The sequence below is a fragment of the Elephas maximus genome, chromosome 3 (assembly GCF_024166365.1).
Source record: "Elephas maximus indicus isolate mEleMax1 chromosome 3, mEleMax1 primary haplotype, whole genome shotgun sequence".
Lineage (NCBI taxonomy): Eukaryota > Metazoa > Chordata > Mammalia > Proboscidea > Elephantidae > Elephas > Elephas maximus.
Window position 1 is genome coordinate 196,922,871 of NC_064821.1, and position 21,345 is coordinate 196,944,215.

At 39.4% G+C, this 21,345-nt stretch overlaps 1 protein-coding gene across 1 annotated transcript in view; it reads right to left on the reverse strand.

The window, feature by feature from the left end:
- The window catches only part of SPTA1 (spectrin alpha, erythrocytic 1), a 107,850-nt gene that overhangs the window by 30,812 nt on the left and 55,693 nt on the right, over positions 1-21,345 (reverse strand). The window contains exons 25-38 of the mRNA XM_049880879.1: positions 16,110-16,201; positions 15,075-15,219; positions 14,076-14,257; positions 11,976-12,075; positions 11,666-11,863; positions 9,795-9,938; positions 7,536-7,639; positions 7,038-7,200; positions 6,638-6,769; positions 5,920-6,057; positions 3,600-3,704; positions 2,289-2,497; positions 1,154-1,274; positions 441-562 (exon numbers count right to left, since the gene is read on the reverse strand). Coding sequence (XP_049736836.1) covers positions 441-562; positions 1,154-1,274; positions 2,289-2,497; positions 3,600-3,704; positions 5,920-6,057; positions 6,638-6,769; positions 7,038-7,200; positions 7,536-7,639; positions 9,795-9,938; positions 11,666-11,863; positions 11,976-12,075; positions 14,076-14,257; positions 15,075-15,219; positions 16,110-16,201 — 1,955 coding nt within the window. The remainder of the gene's footprint in view (positions 1-440; positions 563-1,153; positions 1,275-2,288; positions 2,498-3,599; positions 3,705-5,919; positions 6,058-6,637; positions 6,770-7,037; positions 7,201-7,535; positions 7,640-9,794; positions 9,939-11,665; positions 11,864-11,975; positions 12,076-14,075; positions 14,258-15,074; positions 15,220-16,109; positions 16,202-21,345) is intronic.

Consider the following 21,345-nt stretch of genomic DNA (forward strand, 5'->3'; position numbering starts at 1 on the left):
TCCTTCTTACTTCCCCGGGAAGAAATGTCTTCCCATTGCAAACAGACATGGAATAATAGGCATAAATTGTTCAATCTTGGCTAAATGCTGCACACAATTAAAAACACAATTTTAAAACAGGAGATAACACAAAGTAAAACAGATAAGTGGCTAATAAACTGGTATGAAGAATAACATGTTATCAATGATAAAAGGCAGATAACTGCAAATAATGCAGGAGGAGAGGTGTATTCAAACACAGAGGTAGTGATCACTATTGGCTGGTGGAAACAGGTAAAAGCTTCATGGAAGACTTGGCATTTGAGCAAGGACTTAAAATATATAGAGGCACAGGTGACTGGGTAGAGGATCAATGCTAAGCAGGCACTTAAGTATTCTTCTAACACCAACCCGATACCAGCAACCCAGGAAGAGCACTGAGCCTCCTATCCCTCACTCACCTAGCCTTGGCCAACTCTTTCAGTTGCTCCCAGTGTTGAACAAACTGAGCCAGCCGCTCCTGGATCTCTTCTCGTCCTACAGCAGCCTTGTCTCCCAGACTCTCTGCCATATCCAGCACATTCTGAAGAACATACCTCTTTCATGTTCTATCACCCCACAATCTCTCCCCATTTAGCCACAGTCCCCTGGCAAAATACCTATCCCTTCCTACTTTCCAGATCACTTACGAACTCCACGTGACTTGGAGTGGTCCTGAAAATCCTGGTAGAATGAAGAAGATCTATCATGCTAAACTTGTCCAGGATTTTTGGTAAATATCTCAGCACTTGCACTAGGCTGCCCTCTATAGAATGTTCTATGGGTTATTCAGGGTCATATGTTGACTCTGCTGCCAAGCCAGGTCGAGAATTACATTTTTCCCATATTGCTCAAGTACAACTTTCCCAGTCGTCCCAATCTGCATCTTAATTGTCAAGAACTGGCCCAGGAGTATTACAAGTGTTTTCTGCCAAGTAAGACCATTGGTGTACAGAATTCTTTTATTCATGGGAGATAAGATGTGGAGGAGAAAAGAACACTTGTAAACTCTATACCTATGTGACCTGCACAGGCTACCTTCACATCTTCTAGCCCCATCCTATTTATCCATAATAAGAAGGACTGGTACTAAGTGATCTCTGTCTATCCAGCTCAGATAGTCTATGATTCCTACCTGGATGGCGGGCTCATGTGCCACCAGCTCTCCTTCTAAGCGTTTGTGTTTCTTCAGTAAGTTCTGAACGCCCTGCAAATCCCTCCCGTAGTCTTGGGAGCTCACTCTTATCAATTTCTCCCTGGAACCAAGGAAGAAAAAGGAAGCTGTCAGCCTAGAACAATTGTTTTCTAAGTGTGTGTGTATGTGTGGCTGGGACTCTGGGAGGGGTAAATTCTGCAACAACCCAGTGCCAATAAATAAAAATATAATTAGTGGCTATCAGCAAAACTTCTGACTTATTTCATTATGAGTTAAAATAACATGCTGATCTCTTCCATATGCACACCATCCTAAATAATACATTTAAGTAAATATGGCAGGTTGATTTGATAAGAGTCATGGCAGTTGGGATGGTTCAGAGCATAAAAAGTGGAAATACCGTCATGAGGCACAGTCAGAAACTACGCAGAGAAGATTATCTTATGGTTTCTAAAATGGTTTAGGATTGTCCTACTTGCTGCCCTAAGAGTAAAGTTAACAGTCAGAGGGGAAATCTCTATGTACTGTGCTTCCCTTAATTCATTGTCAGTAGCAAGAGTCAGCAGATTTGTAGGAGAGGAACATAATGAGGAAGGCTAAATAGGAAGTAAGAAAAATAATTTGATTTGCTAAGATATTCCCAATCATATTTTTTACAACAGAAATACAGTTAATAAGTAAACCAGGGCAGGTACTATGCAGTATTCTCTGTCCGGTGACCAGTTCAGAATCATATAAGATATATTTGATACAGACAGAATAATGACAAGGATCTCATCAACTAGGTGAGTGATGTAAATGCCCAGCTGTCTCCATGAGTATTACACAGTTTATGAACTATCTAGAACAAACATATATGGCCTTTTCATTTTGTTCCCAACATGTATGAGCAGTTCTCCAGTCACTGTATGATCATCTCTCTGTTTACCTGCATCCAGAGAGGAAATTTGAGAAAAACAAAATCAATGTTAACTTCAGGCTGAGACAAACATGATGAAGTAATACCAACTGCATCCAATAATTGCATAGTTCATTCCAGCATTAAATAAATACATGTTTGGGGGATTATGTACTGTCTTGGATCATTCTCCCACCATGAGTTGGTGGTACATACTTTATCCAGGATTCCTCATCATCCAGGTTCTGGAAGAACTGGAACAAGGCATAGGTTTCTTTCAGGTTTTCATGGTGTGCAGCAGCCAAGTTCTGGACATTCAGGAAATGCTCATTGACACTATCCCTTTTCTGTATAATCTGGTCCTCATTGAAAGACACACTGGAGAGCAGTTCAGCAGCCAATTCATTCAGCTCCTTGAGCACTTCCTAAAAAACCCGAGTGTGCTTAGTGAACAGTACAGACACAGTAAGTAGACCCAAGACCTTTGACAGCCTCTAGTTCAGGTTCAAAGACTAAGTCAAATAGATTGCTTTTGAAGATAGTGAATACCATGTTGCATCCTGAGTTATCAGATTGGAGAAGGGGCAGAGCACAGAGCAGCATGGATAGCATTGCTCTGTTACCCAAATTGCACATTTGGTCTTACATGCCTTGTTCTATCTCCTGATGTTTTCAGCTGTATTAGCCTTCTCTCCTCAACTAGAAAGTAAGATCTTGATGAACAAGCACTCTGTCCCCATATATGAATTTTTTCTCTCAACAGCAGTGAATCTGAGAGTCACAGATAGAAGGATTGATTGAAATATTCAAAAAGAACTACTCTATTGGTAAAATTTTTTGACTGGCCATACAACACACCCAGGAATTTTACAGCCTCTTTGGTATCTATTCCCATTCTAATCCTGTCACCTAGTGAAGTCACAGGGGACATCACCAACTCCTGAAGCCATGTACCTAGAAAGCTTTTGACTTCCTTTCTGGTGTATCTGTATAATCTGTATAATCAAATAAAATTGGTGATATAAAAATTCTAATATGAAATTGGCACCTGGCAGCATGTCCTTCACTCCTCCCACCACCAATTTCTGGTGGAAATCAGGATGCAACTAAAATCCTTCATGAAATTTTCAGAGTGTATATATAGTTTTGAGTATACTTTACAACTTCATTTCATACATCTCCATCTGATTTCATTTTTCTATTAAATTCTGTAAAATAAACTTTTTTTTTTCCAAAGACAAGGTCAAATAGCTTTAGAAGATAGTGAGTTTATATGCATGTACCAATTAAAAAAATAAACAGGATAACCATAGGATCCACCTTTTTATAGCTTAATGACGACTGGTTAATAGTGACTGTTAAAATGACTGAAACCCATGGATTTGACCTCGTTATAATGACTGCTGGCTGAGAATGCTAAGGTTAGTTTTGTGAGGCTGTGCTCTCAAATGGTCTCTTACAACAGAAGAGAGGAAAGTCAGAAGAACTTTCATTTTGGCCAGGGAGTGGAATTCCAGGACTACTGACCTCTTGAGCCAACATATCAGTTTCCAATAGCTGATGCTTCTTGAGCAGGTTGCCTGCTGTAGCCAAGTCCCTGGCCTGATCTTTCATGGCCAGCAGTGTGTCTGCCTGGTAATGGAAGAAATAAAACTGTCAGATAAAAACTGTTTTTAAGGAGAATATGATTAGTAACTATGTCCTCAAACTTTTCCCCAAAAAGCGTCAAAGAAAATCATTCAGGCATGCATTTGTTTACCTGACAAGTATTTATTAAATGCTTACTAGATGTCTGGCACTCTGTTTATTACTGGGGATAGTATAATGAACAAATTTGATACCTTTCTTATGTAAAATCTCACGGATTTTACGCTTATGTTCATGCCACACCCCTGCTTTGGTGTTCACTTCAAAAGGCCATCATAAGGTACTGATTTCGTATAAAATTTTCCATTTGAATTTCTAAAACAACATGCTCCAAGTAGTCCAAAGCCATTTGATCATTAAATATTTGGTAAATTATTGAATCAGTGGAATAAAAGACTTTCGACAAAGCCTATTTTCTAAATACTTAAGTATTAAAACAAAGCTGGTGGTGAACAGCAACAGAACACATGATTACATTTCTCAACCCCGGGAGAAGAGTAGTATGATGTAAGGCATATAGGCATTGGAGCCATACTTGATCAGAATTCCAGCTTTCCCACTTGGAATATTTGAGTTTGGGGACCAACTATCTAACTTTTCTGTAAGCACTCGTCTCCATATCAGTAAAATTTGGGCCTCTAATTAGAATTAAGTGAATTAACATATATGAAGTGCCTGGCACATAGTGATTGCTCAGAAATCAGTAGCTGCGTTCCAATGTAAAGAGTATTGATGTATTTTAAAAGAGTTTTGGAGAATAATGCAGCAGATTCCCAAGTGACACTCCAGCAAAGACAAGAACAGAAGGACACCTGGGCCTAACCTCCTGTCTCCATCAAGGGACCAGCAGTGATGGTAAACTAGACAGAGCTGTGGAACCCTCAAAAACTCTTGCATATGTTATAATTATGAGATTAGTAGACTTTGGAGAGACATCTTAATAGAGTTGAGAATTGAGTTCAAGAGAGTATAGGATGGAATATATGAGAACCTAGGGGAAAACTGCTCTAATATAAAACTGGAAGAAGAAAAGGAAAGAGTTGTCTAAATTTCTTGATACCCATCTGAAAAATGAAGTTGTGAGATAAGACCCAATAAGATTTTTTAGAATCAACCAGACCTGCATTTATAACCTGGCTCTACCATCCACTAGCTGTCATATTTAACATTTCTGAGTTTCAATGAAAGATTGCTCTGTGTCTCTGTTTGATAAATCGCTCGCAGTGGTGATGGTAGGGCTAGTATCATTAATATTATTAAAATCCCTTCCAGCTTAGACACCTTAAAATCAACAAACATCTTGATGGGATACTAGTGAGAGAAATTTAGAAGGACCTATACTTCCATTTTATTCCTCAGTATGGAATCAAAGTTTGGATCTGGGCAGAACAGAATTGGAGCTCACTTTTTCCTAAGGTGAAAACTCCACTTCCCATTTCAGCTGATTTGTCTTTTTCCTAACACAACTTCTCTTTCATTAAGCCTTTATACTGGATAGATGTTGTCCTGTCACATTCCACCTAGCAAAGGAGTCACCAACAATCTGAGGCTAATTTGTATAAGGAGGGTATTCTGAACACTGAAAGAAATAGATGACTCTATCGTCCACTGATACTACCGCCCTTCAATATCAGGCCTAGTTCTGGTCACCATCCTTGGAGAGGTAGAATGAATTAAGCATCTTCAGAACAGAATAATCAGGAATGTAAGTGGATTTGAAACCAATCAATATGAAGAAAATGTTGAAAGAACTGAAGAGAAGAGCCAAGAAGAAAACTAGACTCATTAATTTATCCAGGGAAAATGCCCCAATGGTGAGATCTTCCCAAAGGTAGAATGATCTTCCTTCGAAGGTAATTGTAATGATTTTCCTGCCATTTGAATTATAGGCCAAAACCTTTCTTTATAGAGATTCACAGAAGGGATTTCTGGATTTGATGGATTATTGAATTAGATAATCTTCAAATTTCTTCCCAATCATCTCATGATTCCCCATGACACAGATTTCCCCATGAGATCCTGGCATGGATTCCCACCATTTCTGTTGATTTGCCTGGTTACTGGGTAGTTTAGTGGATTACTTACATCTTTACTGTATGGAAAGACTTAGATTCTCAATTCCGTCTTATTACAAAACAAGGATTCCTCATCTTCACCTGCCTGAAGCTCCTGCGACTCATGCATACCTAGGTGTAATTACCTCTGAGAGCCAGAATTCAAAAGCCCGGATTCCTGTGTTGAACCTCTGCTGGCGACTGGCCTCATTGAGCTTTTGCCCTTTGTCAATTGTTTTCTCAAACAGATTCTTCCAGTGTTCCTCCAGCTTTTCCAGTTTCTCCTAAACCAAAGAGAGTGAGGAATCATTTGAGTGGTTAGGACTCTGATGCCAGTGACAACCAGAGAGGACAGTGAAGGGAGGCTCTAGAGAGAAGAACGAATCCAAATTTGCTGGTACATGAATATCATATGTGTTAAACTAGTTATGCTTAACCTGGGAAACAACAGGGGGCATTGGAAAGACGGGAACATTTTAGGACATTGTCTTGGCCTGATTACAGGGATTGACCTCCGAATGTTAAAAGACTCTTGACAGCATAGATAGAAAATGTAAAACAAGCATTGCAAGACTTAGAAACTACCAAGCATGGTAAGAATTAGGAATTAAGTCTAAAGCTTTCTCGGAGTTCTAAGTTCTGGGTATGATGAGAGCAGAAGATTTGAGCATCGCTGTTTTCCTCCTTCTTTGTGCAGCAATCAGAGGAAAGGCTATTAACCACAGTATATGTGCTTTATCTCGACCTTTTGGTCAGCGGCCTAAGCTCTTAACTCAGGGCCCCACACATGGAAACACTGAAAGAATAAAACATTTTTTTCATGTGCCTTTCTGGACAGAGCCTAGTCTGAGCAGAAACCCCTACCTTCACAGTCTCTTCATTGCCATCACATGCCCTTCGCTCAATCAGGGAGTTCCCCAGGTCGATGACTCCTTCTACTAGCTCAGCTCGGCCTTTGACCTCATTTTCAAAGGCCTGATGCTTCAGGTATTTCCTCTGAAGGCAAATGGAAACAAAATTACCTTCTCATTTAGGAAAGCAGGATAAAGTAAATGCTGATGAAAAGGAAGAGTTAATACTTCTGTCATAGCATTTCTCAAGGTAGTGATGACTTCTGAAGGACCCACTGCACATTTGACTCAGAAGTCCATGCCAGCAGGGTCAGCAGCCTCAACAGTAAAGGAGTGGTCAGTATAGTGGGATGCCCATTCAACCAACAATCTGGGTATGGTGAAATTTTCTGAGATTTCTATTTTGAACTTACCTGAATGTTGGTAGGATCTTTGTAGGATTCATCACAGGCTGTGGGCAGCATCTCACTGATCCATTCTTCTAGTTCCTCAAAGTCAGAGTTAAATTTTTTCAGGTCAGCAGAGTCTCCAAGTTTTGTTTTCTCGGCTATTAGCTGAGCTTTGAGAGCATTCCACCTAGAGCGGGGGACTAGATCACTCTCTGCCCTTTGCCTTTCCTCTAAGCTCTGATACCATATCTATGAATCTTTCCATTCACCAGCCTGTCCCTTCCCCTCTCACACAGTCTCATTATTTTCAAATATAAAATGCAGTGGTTGAGCCAGATAATTTCTAAGACACTCTTCAGATCTTTCATTCTATGAGTCTAGGTCAAAAAGTTTCCCAAGGTGTTAAGATAGTTTTAGGCATCTGGAATGGAGAAGAAGCCAAAGTGTCACCTCCATTTTCTATCAAAGAAGTTTTTTTGCTACATCTTCGTGTAGCTCACAAAACAATCAATCAGGTCTGACCTGTCTAGCACCTGTTGAAGCCGAGCAGCAATCGCCTCCTTGGCATAGTGGTCATCATCTATGAGCTGCTTAGCAAAATGTTTCAGGTCAGTGATCTTCTCTTCCTAGTGAAAGGAAAAGGAAAGAGTCCAGATGTCTGGAGATTAGTCCCTTGGTACAATCCCAGATTCTCTCCGACAAAAGGGCAGACATATTCTTTGTGGTCTGGGGGGCAGCACCAGGACCAAAGGTTATATGTTTTTACAGCGAGGTGGATTTCAATTCAGCAAGAGAAGAAAGATTTAATAATCAGTGCTGGTCAACAAGTAAATCAGCAACTTGTGTGGAACTGAGTCCTCTGGAGAACAGCCATTTCCCAGGGTAATTTTAGAGGGTTATTCCTGCAATGAATGTTGAAATAGTTTATAAAATCTCTTTTAGTTCTGAAAGTCAGGGTTTTTTTTTTTTTAATTCCAAATTCTGCCTATCTTTTGAAATTTTCTAGTATAAATATCTTGAAAGGTAAAACCAATTCTTACTCTCCCCACCTAATTATTGATCAAATATTGAAAGTAATGTTTCTTAAAATTCAAGCCTATTGTATGCTTTCAATGCTGAGTCAATATTTGCTTGTTATCTGATAAGACTATACATTTATGAGAACACTTCTAAAATACAACTGCTATATTTTTTGTGATCTGAATAACTTGTGTGAGCATCTTAAAAATGAACAAACTTGATTTTAAATTTAGGATGAGAGATGGGATAAAATTGATTACTGGTTAAGAGTCATTTCATAGAATCTTCTGTTTCATTTATTAATTTATAAGTACAATAAATAAAAATTATATTGAATGATTTATAAACTTTCACTTGAAGCACAATAAATAAAAAATAAATAAAAAGAGGGGGGATATGTTGAATGAAGTCCTTTCAATGAACTTGGTACAAATGTTGTCTTCCCTACTTTTTAGCTAAACAATCAGTCATGTGATTTCTCTGGGACACTTAGGTTCCTACTCTATAGACTGAGGATGACACTAATCTACAATCTAGAGTTTTTGAAAGAATTATTTGAGATATGTTTGTGAAACTGATGTATAAGCTACCATGTGCTAAGTGATCATTCGTTTTTGTATTCCTATAAGAAAATAAATTCATCTGTCTCTCTGAACCTAGAGGAGATGGAGACCTGTCTTTTTCTATCTACCTACCTACCTACCTACGCACCTTTCTGTCTATCTATGTATCTACGTATCTATCTGTGTATCTATATCTATCTATCGTCTATCTATCTATCATCTATCTATCTATTTTCTAGACTTTTTTTTTTAGTGCAGTTTTACGTTTACAGAAAAATTGTGTAGAAGTTACAGAGAGTTCTCGTATACCTCTCGCCTTGCACATGGTATCTTTACTTGTTAATTTTATTGCCACTGACAAATTTTGAAGCATTGCACTGAGCATTCATATAAGATGGTCACAACTTTAGGTTATCTATAAGGAAGAATAGGAAAATAGAAATGCTAACCCTTTAGTTTAAGAGGTAAGCTCTAGAGAAATCCCTTTAGACTGTGTACCAAACAGTTATCATAATTTTAAACATACGCAAAAATAAACTTCTTCACACCTCAAGCCTTGCAGGTTAGTGTGGCTCACTTTGGCAAATGAAGCTGTTTTAATGGGTTTAGCCTGGGGTGAATCCAGCTTTTGTGATATCTGAAGCTTAGACAATTTGAGGGCCCTCTTTCATTAAAAACAAAATGAAAGAAACCCAAAGCCTCAATTACAAAATTATGTACAAAATAAGTACCTATTTAGGTTGAGGAAAAAGGGGGCCTTGGTAAGGATCTGTGCAACATGGGGGCTCATTAGCGTCCCAGTATATTCACTGCTGGGCTCAATTGTTAAGCGGATTAAGTGGTTTCCACTTAATCCAGTCTAAGCACAGAGCCCTTTGAAGCTGCTTGTCTTTCCATTTCTGCTAAGCAATGAGCCCAGGGAATATTCATCACTATCGCACCACTTCTATAGCATATCTATGTTGGGTTTGGAGTTGAAGCCTGAAAAATAACAATACAAATTTAAAGTGAGAAATGCACGTGCCACATGTGACTTGGGCAAGACTAAACCACACTGCAATGCTGCCCTGCCTACCTCAGTTTTTAGGGAGAAGAAAATGAGTATCAAAATACTTATAAATCGTAAAACCACACAAATGTTGTTATTACCAATAGTTATTATTGGAATAATTATACTCATTATATTAGTTGTTATTACCTGGTCAGTGATTGCTTTGTCCAAATCATCACGTTGCTTGCTCAAGGCCTCCAGGCTGTCTAAGGAGCCCTTGTCCTCTGATCTCAAGAAATTCTCACGTGCCACCATCCAGCTCTCAATTTGATCACAGTCCCCTTGGAACTCCTATGGGGAATGAAGTTAGAGGTATATGGTACATTCCACATTCATTCCGGGGTGGGGGACAGAGGAAATGATTTTACCTCTCTCTCGTGATATTGTATTGATATAAGAGATCCTGCAGGGGGTACTTATATTCTTCTAAGAAGTACGTGAGAGAGAGAGAGAGAACGATAGATTGAGAATTAGAGGGTGGGGTGGAGTATAGACCATCAGGTACTTAATCCCACCTCTACTTACCATTTCAATACACTATTCATCTTACTTAGGTGGCCATTAGTTCCCTGGAAACTTTTTCTGGGTTCTGGCCCCATTCATTCATTCACGCAATTGTTCAATATACACTTTTACATATGGGTATTTACCTGGAATAATTAACAAATGCTTTTAATTGTTTTCAAAATGTAACAGCAATATTTGTTATTGCCAGACTAATTCTTAGACAGGTAGTAAGGTCTTCAGAGAGGAGGGTAGGTTATTCCTAAGAGTCTCTAGGGACCAGAGCTTCAGAATTCTCATTGGTGGTTTGGGGGCTTTAGGGATAAGGAGAAAAGTCTCTTCCACCTCCTGGAAGCCTCCACTTCCAGGAAACTTTGACATTCTCTATTATTTCAAGCATTTAAAATTGGCAGGTATATCTGAGAAAGACCTGAGCTACGTAATTCTCAATAGCTGCTTCGTAGTAGTACCAGTGGCGAAATGAGCTGTGGACTTTTAAGAACAAGAAAGGGCCCGTGAAGCTTTGCTCAAGAAAAGAAGACTTTATTTTATGACAACCTTCTAGTCATCTCTCAAGTCTCCGCAGGTCAGAGACATGTGAAATTTAGATGAGTTTGGGGAAAGTCTCCTCTGACCTAAGGTAATTTAGAGGTATTGAGATGATTAGGAAAATTAGGATTTGCCCTGTGAAAGACGGCCGCAAATGAAAGGGAGTCACTGAGAGGTTTGGAAAAGAGAACAATTATCTCCATCAGTCAGGAACAGACTGGAGCTTGTGTGCTTTTATAGCCAAGACCCCAAATCCCGAACATCCATGGACACAGACAACACACACACACACACACTTCATAGCATCCATACCTTGAATTTTAGCTATTTGGTTCTTTCACTATTCTCTAAACATGCATTTTAAGTTTTTATATAAGCTATATACCATTCTTGGGATGCCCTTCTCTATATTCTATACCTGGTGAATACTGGCCAGTTACTTCTTTAAAACTTTGGTAAACACTATCCTTCAGGGTAGCCGGTGACACTTCTACTCTTGATCCCTTCCCCGCAAAAGATTATTTGCTCCCTCCTCGTTAGTCTCCAAGCAAATTTTGTACATTTTGTTTTATTAATCATCATACTGTTGTACTAGAATGATCCGTCTACATGTCTGATTTCACTACTTCAGTAAAGGGATCCTATCTTACTAATCTTTGTGTCCCTAGGGTGCTAAACACAGTAGGTTCTCAATAAAAATAAGTCAGTAAATAAATGACAATGATCGTACTTAATGCCCAGAGCTCACCTCTATCGAGTTTGGCTCTTCTAACAAGGGTAAGAGAAAAGAATACCGCAGCTATTAGTCTACAAAACAGAGAATCCCGTATCAGAGAACATAAGATGCCCTTCTGCTTATAGCATGGAAAGGCCAGTGAGTTGAAAACCTGTATCATGTAAAACTGCATAGAAGAAACAGACTGAGGTTGATCCTACTTAATAGGATGATTGAGAATTTGCTGTACCTGCAACTTCAGACATTGTTCTAGCATCTTCTTGCGTTGTTCCCAAGCTTTCTCCAAATCATCTCTCTCTTGTCTGACATCTTGAAGCTTTTTTCCAATGACAACGCTGGCACGGTGTCTGCTATCTATAAGTTCTGCACCGGAGTCCTCCAAGGCCTGAAAGGTGGGATCCTCAGCCTTCATGTCAGCATGTTGTTCCTATGGGAAAAAGGGGCAGAGACTGCTGAGGCCAATCCTACTGCTAAAAATTGCAAAATGAGGGGTGTCTGTGAGGTCCAGTGATCCATGGCTATGGCTTTTGTAGCTATACCTGGTGTCGCTGCAGTAAGATCTCTGTGCCAATTAAGTCCTCAGCCAGCTCCTGTGAGGATACCATGTCATCAATGCCACTGATCCAATTCTGTAGTTCCCTAGAGAATTAGACAGAATAATGGCATTGACAAGAAAACCTTGCAACTTGCTACACGACTGTCTACCTATTACTTTTCTCTTTCTAGAGAGGGATTGATGTCTATCTGACTTTATATGCTTTACAGATCTCAGGTTTGCTATTTGCACTGTATTACTTAATGATAGCAATCCCTTGCATTTGAAAATCTCTTCAAATACATTCTCTCTTTCACTTATTATAATCCTGTAGAGAGCATGAGTAATTTATTTGCTTCCATTTTAGAGATGAGAAAATCAGACCGGAAAAAGTGATTAGCCCAATGTGACATAACTAAAAGGAAATATCTGACTGGAACCCAGACTTCTGGCACCCTGAGCCAGTATGTATTTCATTTTATTAACTCCTCCCCCTTTTAAGTAACTTCTTGGGTTTAAAGACCTATTTTATTATTGAGTCTCAAGGAAGGCATGCCTTTCCTTTCATTGTTATTCACCACAGAATTCAGTACGGGCTTCTGCTCACTAAACACACGATGTTGATTAAGTCATGGGTCTGTTTCCCATTCTCTTAGCAGTCAAGAAGAAGAATAATGCAGACCTAAGGTCTGTCCTCCCCAGAAGACAAATGTCAAGTAGCTATGCATTAACTTAAAATTATATATAGCAGTCCAATTAAACATAAAGCGTGCCCTGACCCCTGTTTGCTGAATAGAAATCATTAGCTTTGTTCTAGGGCTGTCTCCTATAAAATCATCCATTTATTTATTCAAGCAACTAAGTTTTATTGGCATTTACTAACTATCTAACATTGATAAAAAAGACATATTCTTGCCTTCTTGGAGCTTACACTTTACACTGAAAGAGAAAAAAAGCAAACAAAACATAGACAGTACTAGCTATTAAAAAAAATAAATAAACCCTGAAAAACATAAGTGGAAAAACCAAGATTTTAGAGTTTTCAGAGGATGGGAATATTAATTTTGCAATCTTGAAGAGTAACGCTTCATACAGGAAAGGACACAGTATTTGGTCTGGAACCTGAAGCCTAGATAGAATCTATATCTGAAGAAACATATGCATTTGGGGAATGGACGTGGGTGGTATTTATTTATACTACACGGAAGACTACAGCTTTCCAGAGGTGATGCATGGTGGAGGAAGAGGCCAAGAGCAAGCACAACAATTTGCCAAAATGTGCCTTCTTTCTTCTCTAACATCATTGCATTGTGAGCTATTCCCAGACTCCCCACTCTAAATGCTCCTTCTATAGACTAATATGATGGGGCAGAATATAGGAATAGTTCCATAGATAAAGTATATATTTCCAGGTGGTTTTTCAACTCTATCTTTAAATTATTTAACAAAGCTTTCAAAATTCTCCAGAATTTGATCCCAATGTTTTAAAATTTCTCTCTTGCTACTTCTCCTTACCCTCTGACATACAAGCTTATGCTCTAGCTGCTCCTGTTCCATGAACAACATTCTGTGCCTTTCTTGTTGCGTGGCTTTGTTTGCATAGCTCCCTCTACATGTGTATCTTCCTCTTCTGTCCCACTTGTTAAATCCTGACTGATAAGACCCAGTAAAATGTTACATTTTCTACAGCGTATCATCTGTTCTCTCCACCTCCAAGTTCACACTGTTGTTTGTTAGGATGTGCGTTTGGGGCCATATTATATTCTACCATGGTTCTTTGTATTCTCCTCTGTCTCCCCAACAGAATGAAGTCCCTATCCCCAAAACTCCTGATGCATTGCCATATACATGCAATATATACTCAACAGAAGCTTAATTAACTGGCCTATATGGCCTCACATTTTTTCCAACTTCAATATTTTATGGTTTGGAGTATTGAGCCTCACATTTTTGTGTTTTACCAGAACTGGACATAGTGGTGTCCACAATACCCAGCAGTGAACAGCAAAGCACTTGTACCCAGACTTCTCCCATAAGCGCTACTCAGGGGACAAACATGGGGCTTACCCACTCCATCTGTGGAAGTCTACCTTTTAAGCTTTACCTGGCCTTGCTGAGGAACACGTGGAGTTTCTGGGACTCGTCTAAGTTCTCCTTACGATCCTTCGTACGCCCCAACAGGTCATCCCAGGCCTCATTCAGCTCTCTTCGCTGCCTCTGCAGGTCGTCAGTGGCATTTGGATGGGACTCACTGAGCCGCTCTGCTGTTTCGCCCAAGTTGGTCACCTGGGGAGGTGCAAGAGCTCTGCTAATCAGCCTAGAGTAATTACAGCCTAATTACAACTGAGTCCTAGCAAAAGAAGAGACCTGAGCCTTGTTGTTCATCTTTCAAAATAGATATCACGGATATAAAAAAGCACATCTTGTTACTTCATAAAATAATAATACTAATCCTTTAAGTTCACGCAATAATTCTGTGAAGTAGTCAAAATTGATATCACCATACTTCTTTTAAAAATAAGAAGGCAATGGGGCAGGGTAGTTAAGTGATTTTGCTGACTAGTGGCCCTGGTTCTTAATGGAACCTGAGGTACACATTCTTAATGTGAAGATCTTTCCAGTATAGACATCAGCACTTTTTGTTCTGCATGAAAATGCCAGGTTGTGCAATGCCTATGATTTATCCCAGAGTATTGCTGGTAAGCTCAAGAATTTGCTTTGGAGTTGGGACAGGATTGGTAAGCTCATGTGAATTCCGGTTGAAGAAATTCTGCACCATTCTCAGGCATAGGCCTGGCCATCCTGGGTGTGGCCTCCAAATAGCTTCAGGCAATTTCTTGTCGTTTGTAATTCACTAAAGTGGCAAGGAAATATGGCAAGTAGGAGGTTTGCTTCCAACGTGATTTCCCTCTGTGTTAATGGTTGTGGGTCGTGTCCTTTTAGTGGCCTTGCCTTAAGGAAATAGTACAAAGAACAAGGATAGAATAAGATAAAGAGAAATGCGAGACCGAGAAGCTGGGGAAGAAAACTAAAGAAGGACATTGGTAAATGTAAACTTGAAGAGGAAAGTATTGGAAAAACCTGGGAGCACATGCTGTCTCACCTTTTCCCCCAAGGGCTTAAGGTCTCTCTCGAAGCTCTCGTGCTGTCGCTGAAGGGCCTGAACACTGATCAGGTCCTTGCCAGGGTCAGCAGCACTAAGGGCCTGGCACTTCTGCTCAATCTGCTCCTTCGTGTCATCTGCTTCTCTGGTACACAGGACAGTAAAGAGTGATTTTGCTGGTTAGTTGCAATGATATGTGCTGTGTAGCAAAGGAAGACTAGCTGGGCTCACATGTAAGTCACCCCCACCATAGTTGTGTTTGTCATTGTAGTCAGCCTTACCCTCATCATCATTTAATCCTTACAACAACCCCCAGAGGCATACTTACTATTGTCATTCCCAGGCTTAATGAGGCTAAATATTTTCTCAAAGTTATATCGCTGACAAATGTTGGAGCCTAAGTTTGAACCAGGTGGTCTGACGGCAGAGCCACATGCTTAACATTACATTCTATAGCTTCCCATTTTAAGTCCTTCTGAACAGCCAGACCAACTGACTCTCAGTTTTCCCTTCCCCAAATCTTTAAAAATGTATTTATATACAGCAAAGGTATTTGGCTTCTATTTTGTTTGTTCATTTGCTTTTTTTTTTTTTTAATGTAGACACAGGTTTGGAAATCAGATATAAATAATTGTTGAATGAACAGTTAGAGTCAATGTGGTATTTGTTGCCCTTTACTATCCATTTTTGGTTAAGCAGTGCAATTCATTAAACCACTTGTTTCTACTTAAGTTTCATTCAGTATAACTGGAAAATATATATATATATATATTTATACACACATAGACTACCAATTATGTTCCAGGGGCTAAGCCTAGACAATAGAAAAATTGAAGTTGATAGTCGATTGTCTTGGAATATCCTATATGCCAAGTAAGGAATCTACTACTGGAACCCCTGTTTTCCTACTGGCAAATTGTCTCTGTCTCAGGAAGAAGGGTTGCACTAAAAGCTGTGATTCTACCATAGTAAATAGAATTGGGGTCTTTGAGTGGGTATTAGAGCAGCACCACTTTCTGAGGTTAAAATTCTCACCTGTGAAACATCTCGACAGCGTGGGCACTGCCCAGCAGTTGGCTCTGTTCCTCTGCCAGCCTCTGCAGGGACCCCCAGCGGGCATTCAACTCCTGAAAGTGGGCCAACACATCAGACTTTAGCCAAGGAGATAACTCAAATAGCTCAGTGATGTCTCAAGACCAGATGGAATTTAAATCATGTTTGGTCTCATGTTACCTCCTTTAGAAATTGCATAGCTTAACTTCTTTCTTGGATATTCTAAGCTTGGGCCTCACTTATTCTGAGGTGGTAGAGAAAAGGATTTATTTTCTTTTCAAACTGATGTTCCAGATTGGAACTACCAACCCTGGAGCAGCAGTCACTGAATGCTGCCAGAGACTTCATTGCAACCTCCAAAAAATGAGTGGAAGTTTGCCCAGGTAGTTAGAAGCTATCACATTTCTCTAGAAAAAAATCCAATACTTTTAGGCATCCTGAATTGAAGAAACCTAGTGACCCCTTAAAGGCCTACTTTCTACACAAAGTAAGTAAATTTTTCACATGCACACTCCTTCTCCTTCTTACCCCATGATATCCACCACAAAATGGAGCAGAGAGTTTGTTCTCAGTGGTTATGACAATCTAGAGAGCTGGACTGGACATTTCATAAATGTACATCAGACCTGTATAGAACCACAGTCCAGATCAATGAATCAGACACAGAATGCTCCCCCCTGCTGCTTCTACTAACCTATATTCATGTCTTTTTCAGTATGTTTATTAGAAACCACATCTTCTAGCAAGCTTTCTTGGATAATCTCTTTCCACTATAATAGTCCCTTTATTTGTTGGTCTGTATTTTCTTTGCATTCAGGCATTTGAGCACTGGATTTCTTGTGCTTGTGCATCAGTGGTGATGGGGTGAGTAAGTATGTGTTGCAATTTAAAGTTTTCTGCTCAGTTCAAATGTAATTATACACATTTTTCAATTAGAGAGTTAGATTTGGGGCAGGCAGGGCCAAGATGGTGGATTAGTCAGATGCTTCCTGTTATCCCTCCTACAACAAAGACCCCCCCAAAAAACAAGAGAATCAATTACATATGATGATATAGGAGCCCTGAACATCAAAGGCAAAGTTGAGGAATCAGACTGAGGAGCAGGGGGAGGGACAGACAGGTTCAGAAGCAGCAAGGAGTTGCCAGACCTCACCTGGTGAGAACCAGCACCCTTCAGGCCAGATCCGCTGGCATGAGCGCAGTAAGGCAAGCAGTGGCATTCAGGACACATTTTTCACATCAGGAGAGACTGAGCGGCTGAGAGTCCACTCATGCCTCCAGAATCAGTGAAAAGCGGCACTCTTGGCCAAAGACAAGTACTGCATCTAATCTACCATGCAGACTAAAAAACACTCCTTTTGGGGAAAAACTCTCTCCCATTTACTTGCCCCCTTCCTGCTCTGCACTGGGTCCTGAGCTGGCTTCAGTGATAGCCACTTTCTCTGGGCCAGAAGTAGGATCTGTCATGTACGTTGAGCCATTATTCTGGCCTTAGAGAAGGAACAAATTAACAAACAGGGAAAAAATAATCTACCAGCTCCCCTAAGATAGGAACTCAGGGCAGAAACATCTCCTTTGCCTAGGTGCAGCCATAAGGGGTCCATGGATTTTAATGTCTTTCACCCTTGCATAGACCTATGTGGGTCCATTTCAACAGCATAGGCCCTCTTTACCACAGTACAACAGGGTACATACCTGAAGTCTAACTTAAACTCTTTTAGCTATATGGTGGAGAGGTAGGTTCATGACTTTTGACAGTGCTGTTCCTATTAAGCAGGGTCTTCACTAGCCAATCATGACGGGGGTCCAAGGATAAGTGGTGCCTCCCAGCCCTTACAGCCAGCAGCACTGGGTGTCCACAGTCTGGCTGCAAAACCCACCCACCAAGGCACTGTAGGGAACAGGGACATGATTTCCTCACAATCAGGGGTGGTTGTCAGCCCCCTGCCTTGCTGAGTGCATGCCCCCCTACTGGGGCCAGATACCTGTGCCTACACCAATCACCCCTGTTCATCTAAGACTATAGGAGACAGCCTGAACTTCACACTTGGTGACCAACTACCTTGACACCTAAGCTGAATCCATACAAGAAAATTAAGTGGACTCCTGGGCTCATATACCTAGTAACAGCTCAAATGCACCAATAATCAAACTAGCCCACTCAAACATCCTATTGGAGTGTGTCAACAAAGAAGCTAGGACACAGTAGGCAAACATAAAATAAATAAATACAATAACTTATTGATAGCTCAGAGACAACATCAATATCAAATCACATAAAAAGGCAGACCATGGTGGCTTCAGCAAGCTCCCAAAACAATCAAGAAATCTTCTGGATGAAGAAACATCCTGGAATCACCAGAGTTTGAATACAAAAGACTAATGTACAGAACCCTTCAAGAGATCAGGAAGATCAAGCAAAACACAGAACAAGCCAAGGAACACACAGACAAAGCATTGAGAAACTTAAGAAGATTAGGGAAGAGCATAATGACAAATTTTATAGGTTGCAAGAATCCACTGAGAGACAGCAAACAGAAATCCAGAAGATTAACAATAAAATTTCAGAATTAGACAACTCAATAGAAAGTCAGAGGAGCATAATTGAGGAAATGGAAGTCAGAATTAGTGAGACTGAAGGTAAAGCACTTGATATCAACAAATTTGAGGAAAAGTCAGATAAAAGGATTAAAAAATGAAGAAATCCTAAGAACTATGTGGGATTCTATCAAGAGGAATAACCTACGAGTGATTGTAGTACCAGAACAGTGGGTGATAACAGAAAATACAGAGAAAATTGTTGAAGATTTGTGGCAGAAAACTTCCCTGATTGTGAAAGATGAGAAGATATCTGTGATGTACATTGAACCCCACACAAGGTAGATGCTAAAAGAAAGTCACCAAGAATACAATAATCGAACTTGCCAAAACCAAAGATAAAGAGATTTTTAAGACTGGCTAGGGATAAACGAAACGTCACTTACAAGGGAGAGTCAGTAAGACTAAGCTCGGACTACTCAGCAGAAACCAAGCAGGCAAGAAGGCAATGAGATGATATATGTAAAGTAATGAAGGAAAAAAAAAACTGCCAGCCAAGAATTATATATCCAGCGAAACTGTCTCTCAAATTGAAGGTGAAATTAGGACATTTCTAGATAAACAGAAGTTTAGGGAATTCATAAAAACCAAACCAAAACTACAAGAAACACTAAAGGGAGTCCTCCGGTTAGAAAATCAGCAACTTCAGATAACAACCCAAGACCAGAACACAGGACGGAGCTATCAGATATCAACCCAGGTAGAGAAATCACAAAAAATAAATCAAAGCTAAAATGCTCAAAACAAGGATACAGAGACATCATTACGTAAAAGATGACAACATTAAAACAAAAAAGGGACTAACATATGTAATCATAGATCCTTCATATGGAGAGGAAGTCAAGGTAATATAAAGAAACAAAAGATTAATTTAAACTTAGAAAAATAGGGGTAAATATTAACGTAACCACAAAGGAAACTAACAATCCTACACATCAAAATAAAAAAACAAGAAAAATATAAAGACTCAGCATATATAAAAGCAATATCAATGAAAATGAGGAAAAGACAATATATAAAGGAAAATGACTCAGCACAGGAAATTAAGTGGAAAAAACAAACTCTCAATAACACACACAAAAAAGACACCAAAATGGCAGCAGTGAACTTATACCTATCAATAATTAAGCTGACTGTAAATGGATTAAATGTACCAATAAAAAGACAGAGAGTGGCAGAATGGAAGAAACAAAATCTGTTTATATGCTGTCACAAGAGACACGCCTTAGACTTAAAGACACAAACAAAAACTCAAACAGTGAAAAAAGAAAATCGCCCAAACAACAATCAAAAAAGAGCAGGAGTGGCAATATAAATTTCTGACAAAATAGAATTTAAAATAAAATCCACGACAAAGGATAAGGTAGGCCACTATACAATGATTAAAGGGTCAGTATACGAGTAGGATATAACCATAATAAATATTTATGCACCCAATGACAGGGCTCCAAAGTACAAAAAACAAACTCTAACAGCACTGAAAAGAGAGAGAACTCTACAATAATAGTAGGTGACTTCAACACACTACTTTCGGTGAAGGACAGAACATTCAGAAAGAAGCTCAATAAAGACACGGAAGATCTAAATGCCACAATCAACCAAATTGACCTCATAGACATATACAGAACACTCTACCCAACAGCAGCCAAATATAATTTCTTTTCCAATGCACATGGAACATTCTCCAAAATAGACCACATATTACTCTATAAAGCAAGTCATAACAGAACCCAAAACATCAAAATTTTACAAAGCAACTTTTCTGACCATAAAAGTAGAATCAATAACAGAACATGCAAGGAAAAAAAATCAAACACATGGAAACTGAACAACACCTTGCTCAAAAACTACTGAGTTATAGAAGAAATTAAGGACAGAATAAAGAAATTCAGAGAATCCAGTGGGAATGAAAACCCTTCCTACCAGAACCTTTGGGACACAGCAAAAGCCGTGCTCACAGGTCAATTTATAGCAAAAAATGCACACATCCAAAAAGAAGAAAGGGCTAAAATCAAAGCATTAACCCTACAACTTGAACAAACAGAAAGAGAGCAGCAAAAGAAGCCCACAGGCACCACAAGAAAGCAAACAATAAAAATTAGCAGAATTAAATAGAGAACAGAAAACCAATTGAAAGAGTTATCAAGACCAAAAGCAGGTTCTTTGAGAAGACAAACAAAATTGATAAACCACTGGCCAAACTGACAAAAGAAAAACAGGAGAGGAAGCAAATAACCTGAATAAGAAATGAGATGGGTGATATCACACAGACCCAGCTGTAATTAAAAGAATCATAACAGACTACTATGAAAAATGGTACTCTAACAAATTTGAAAATCTAGAGGACATGGACAAATTTCTAGAAACTCACTACCTACCTAAATTAACACAAACAGAGGTAGAACAACTAAATAAACATATAACAAAAGAAGAGATTGAAAAGGTAATTAAAAAACTCCCAACAAAAAAAGCCCTGGTCCTGATGGCTTCACTGGAGAATTCTACCAAACTTTCAGGAAAGAGTTAACGCTACTACTACTGAAGGCATTTCAGAGCATAGAAAAGGATGAAATACTCCCAAACTCATTCTATGAAGCCAGCATAACCCTGAGAGCAAAAC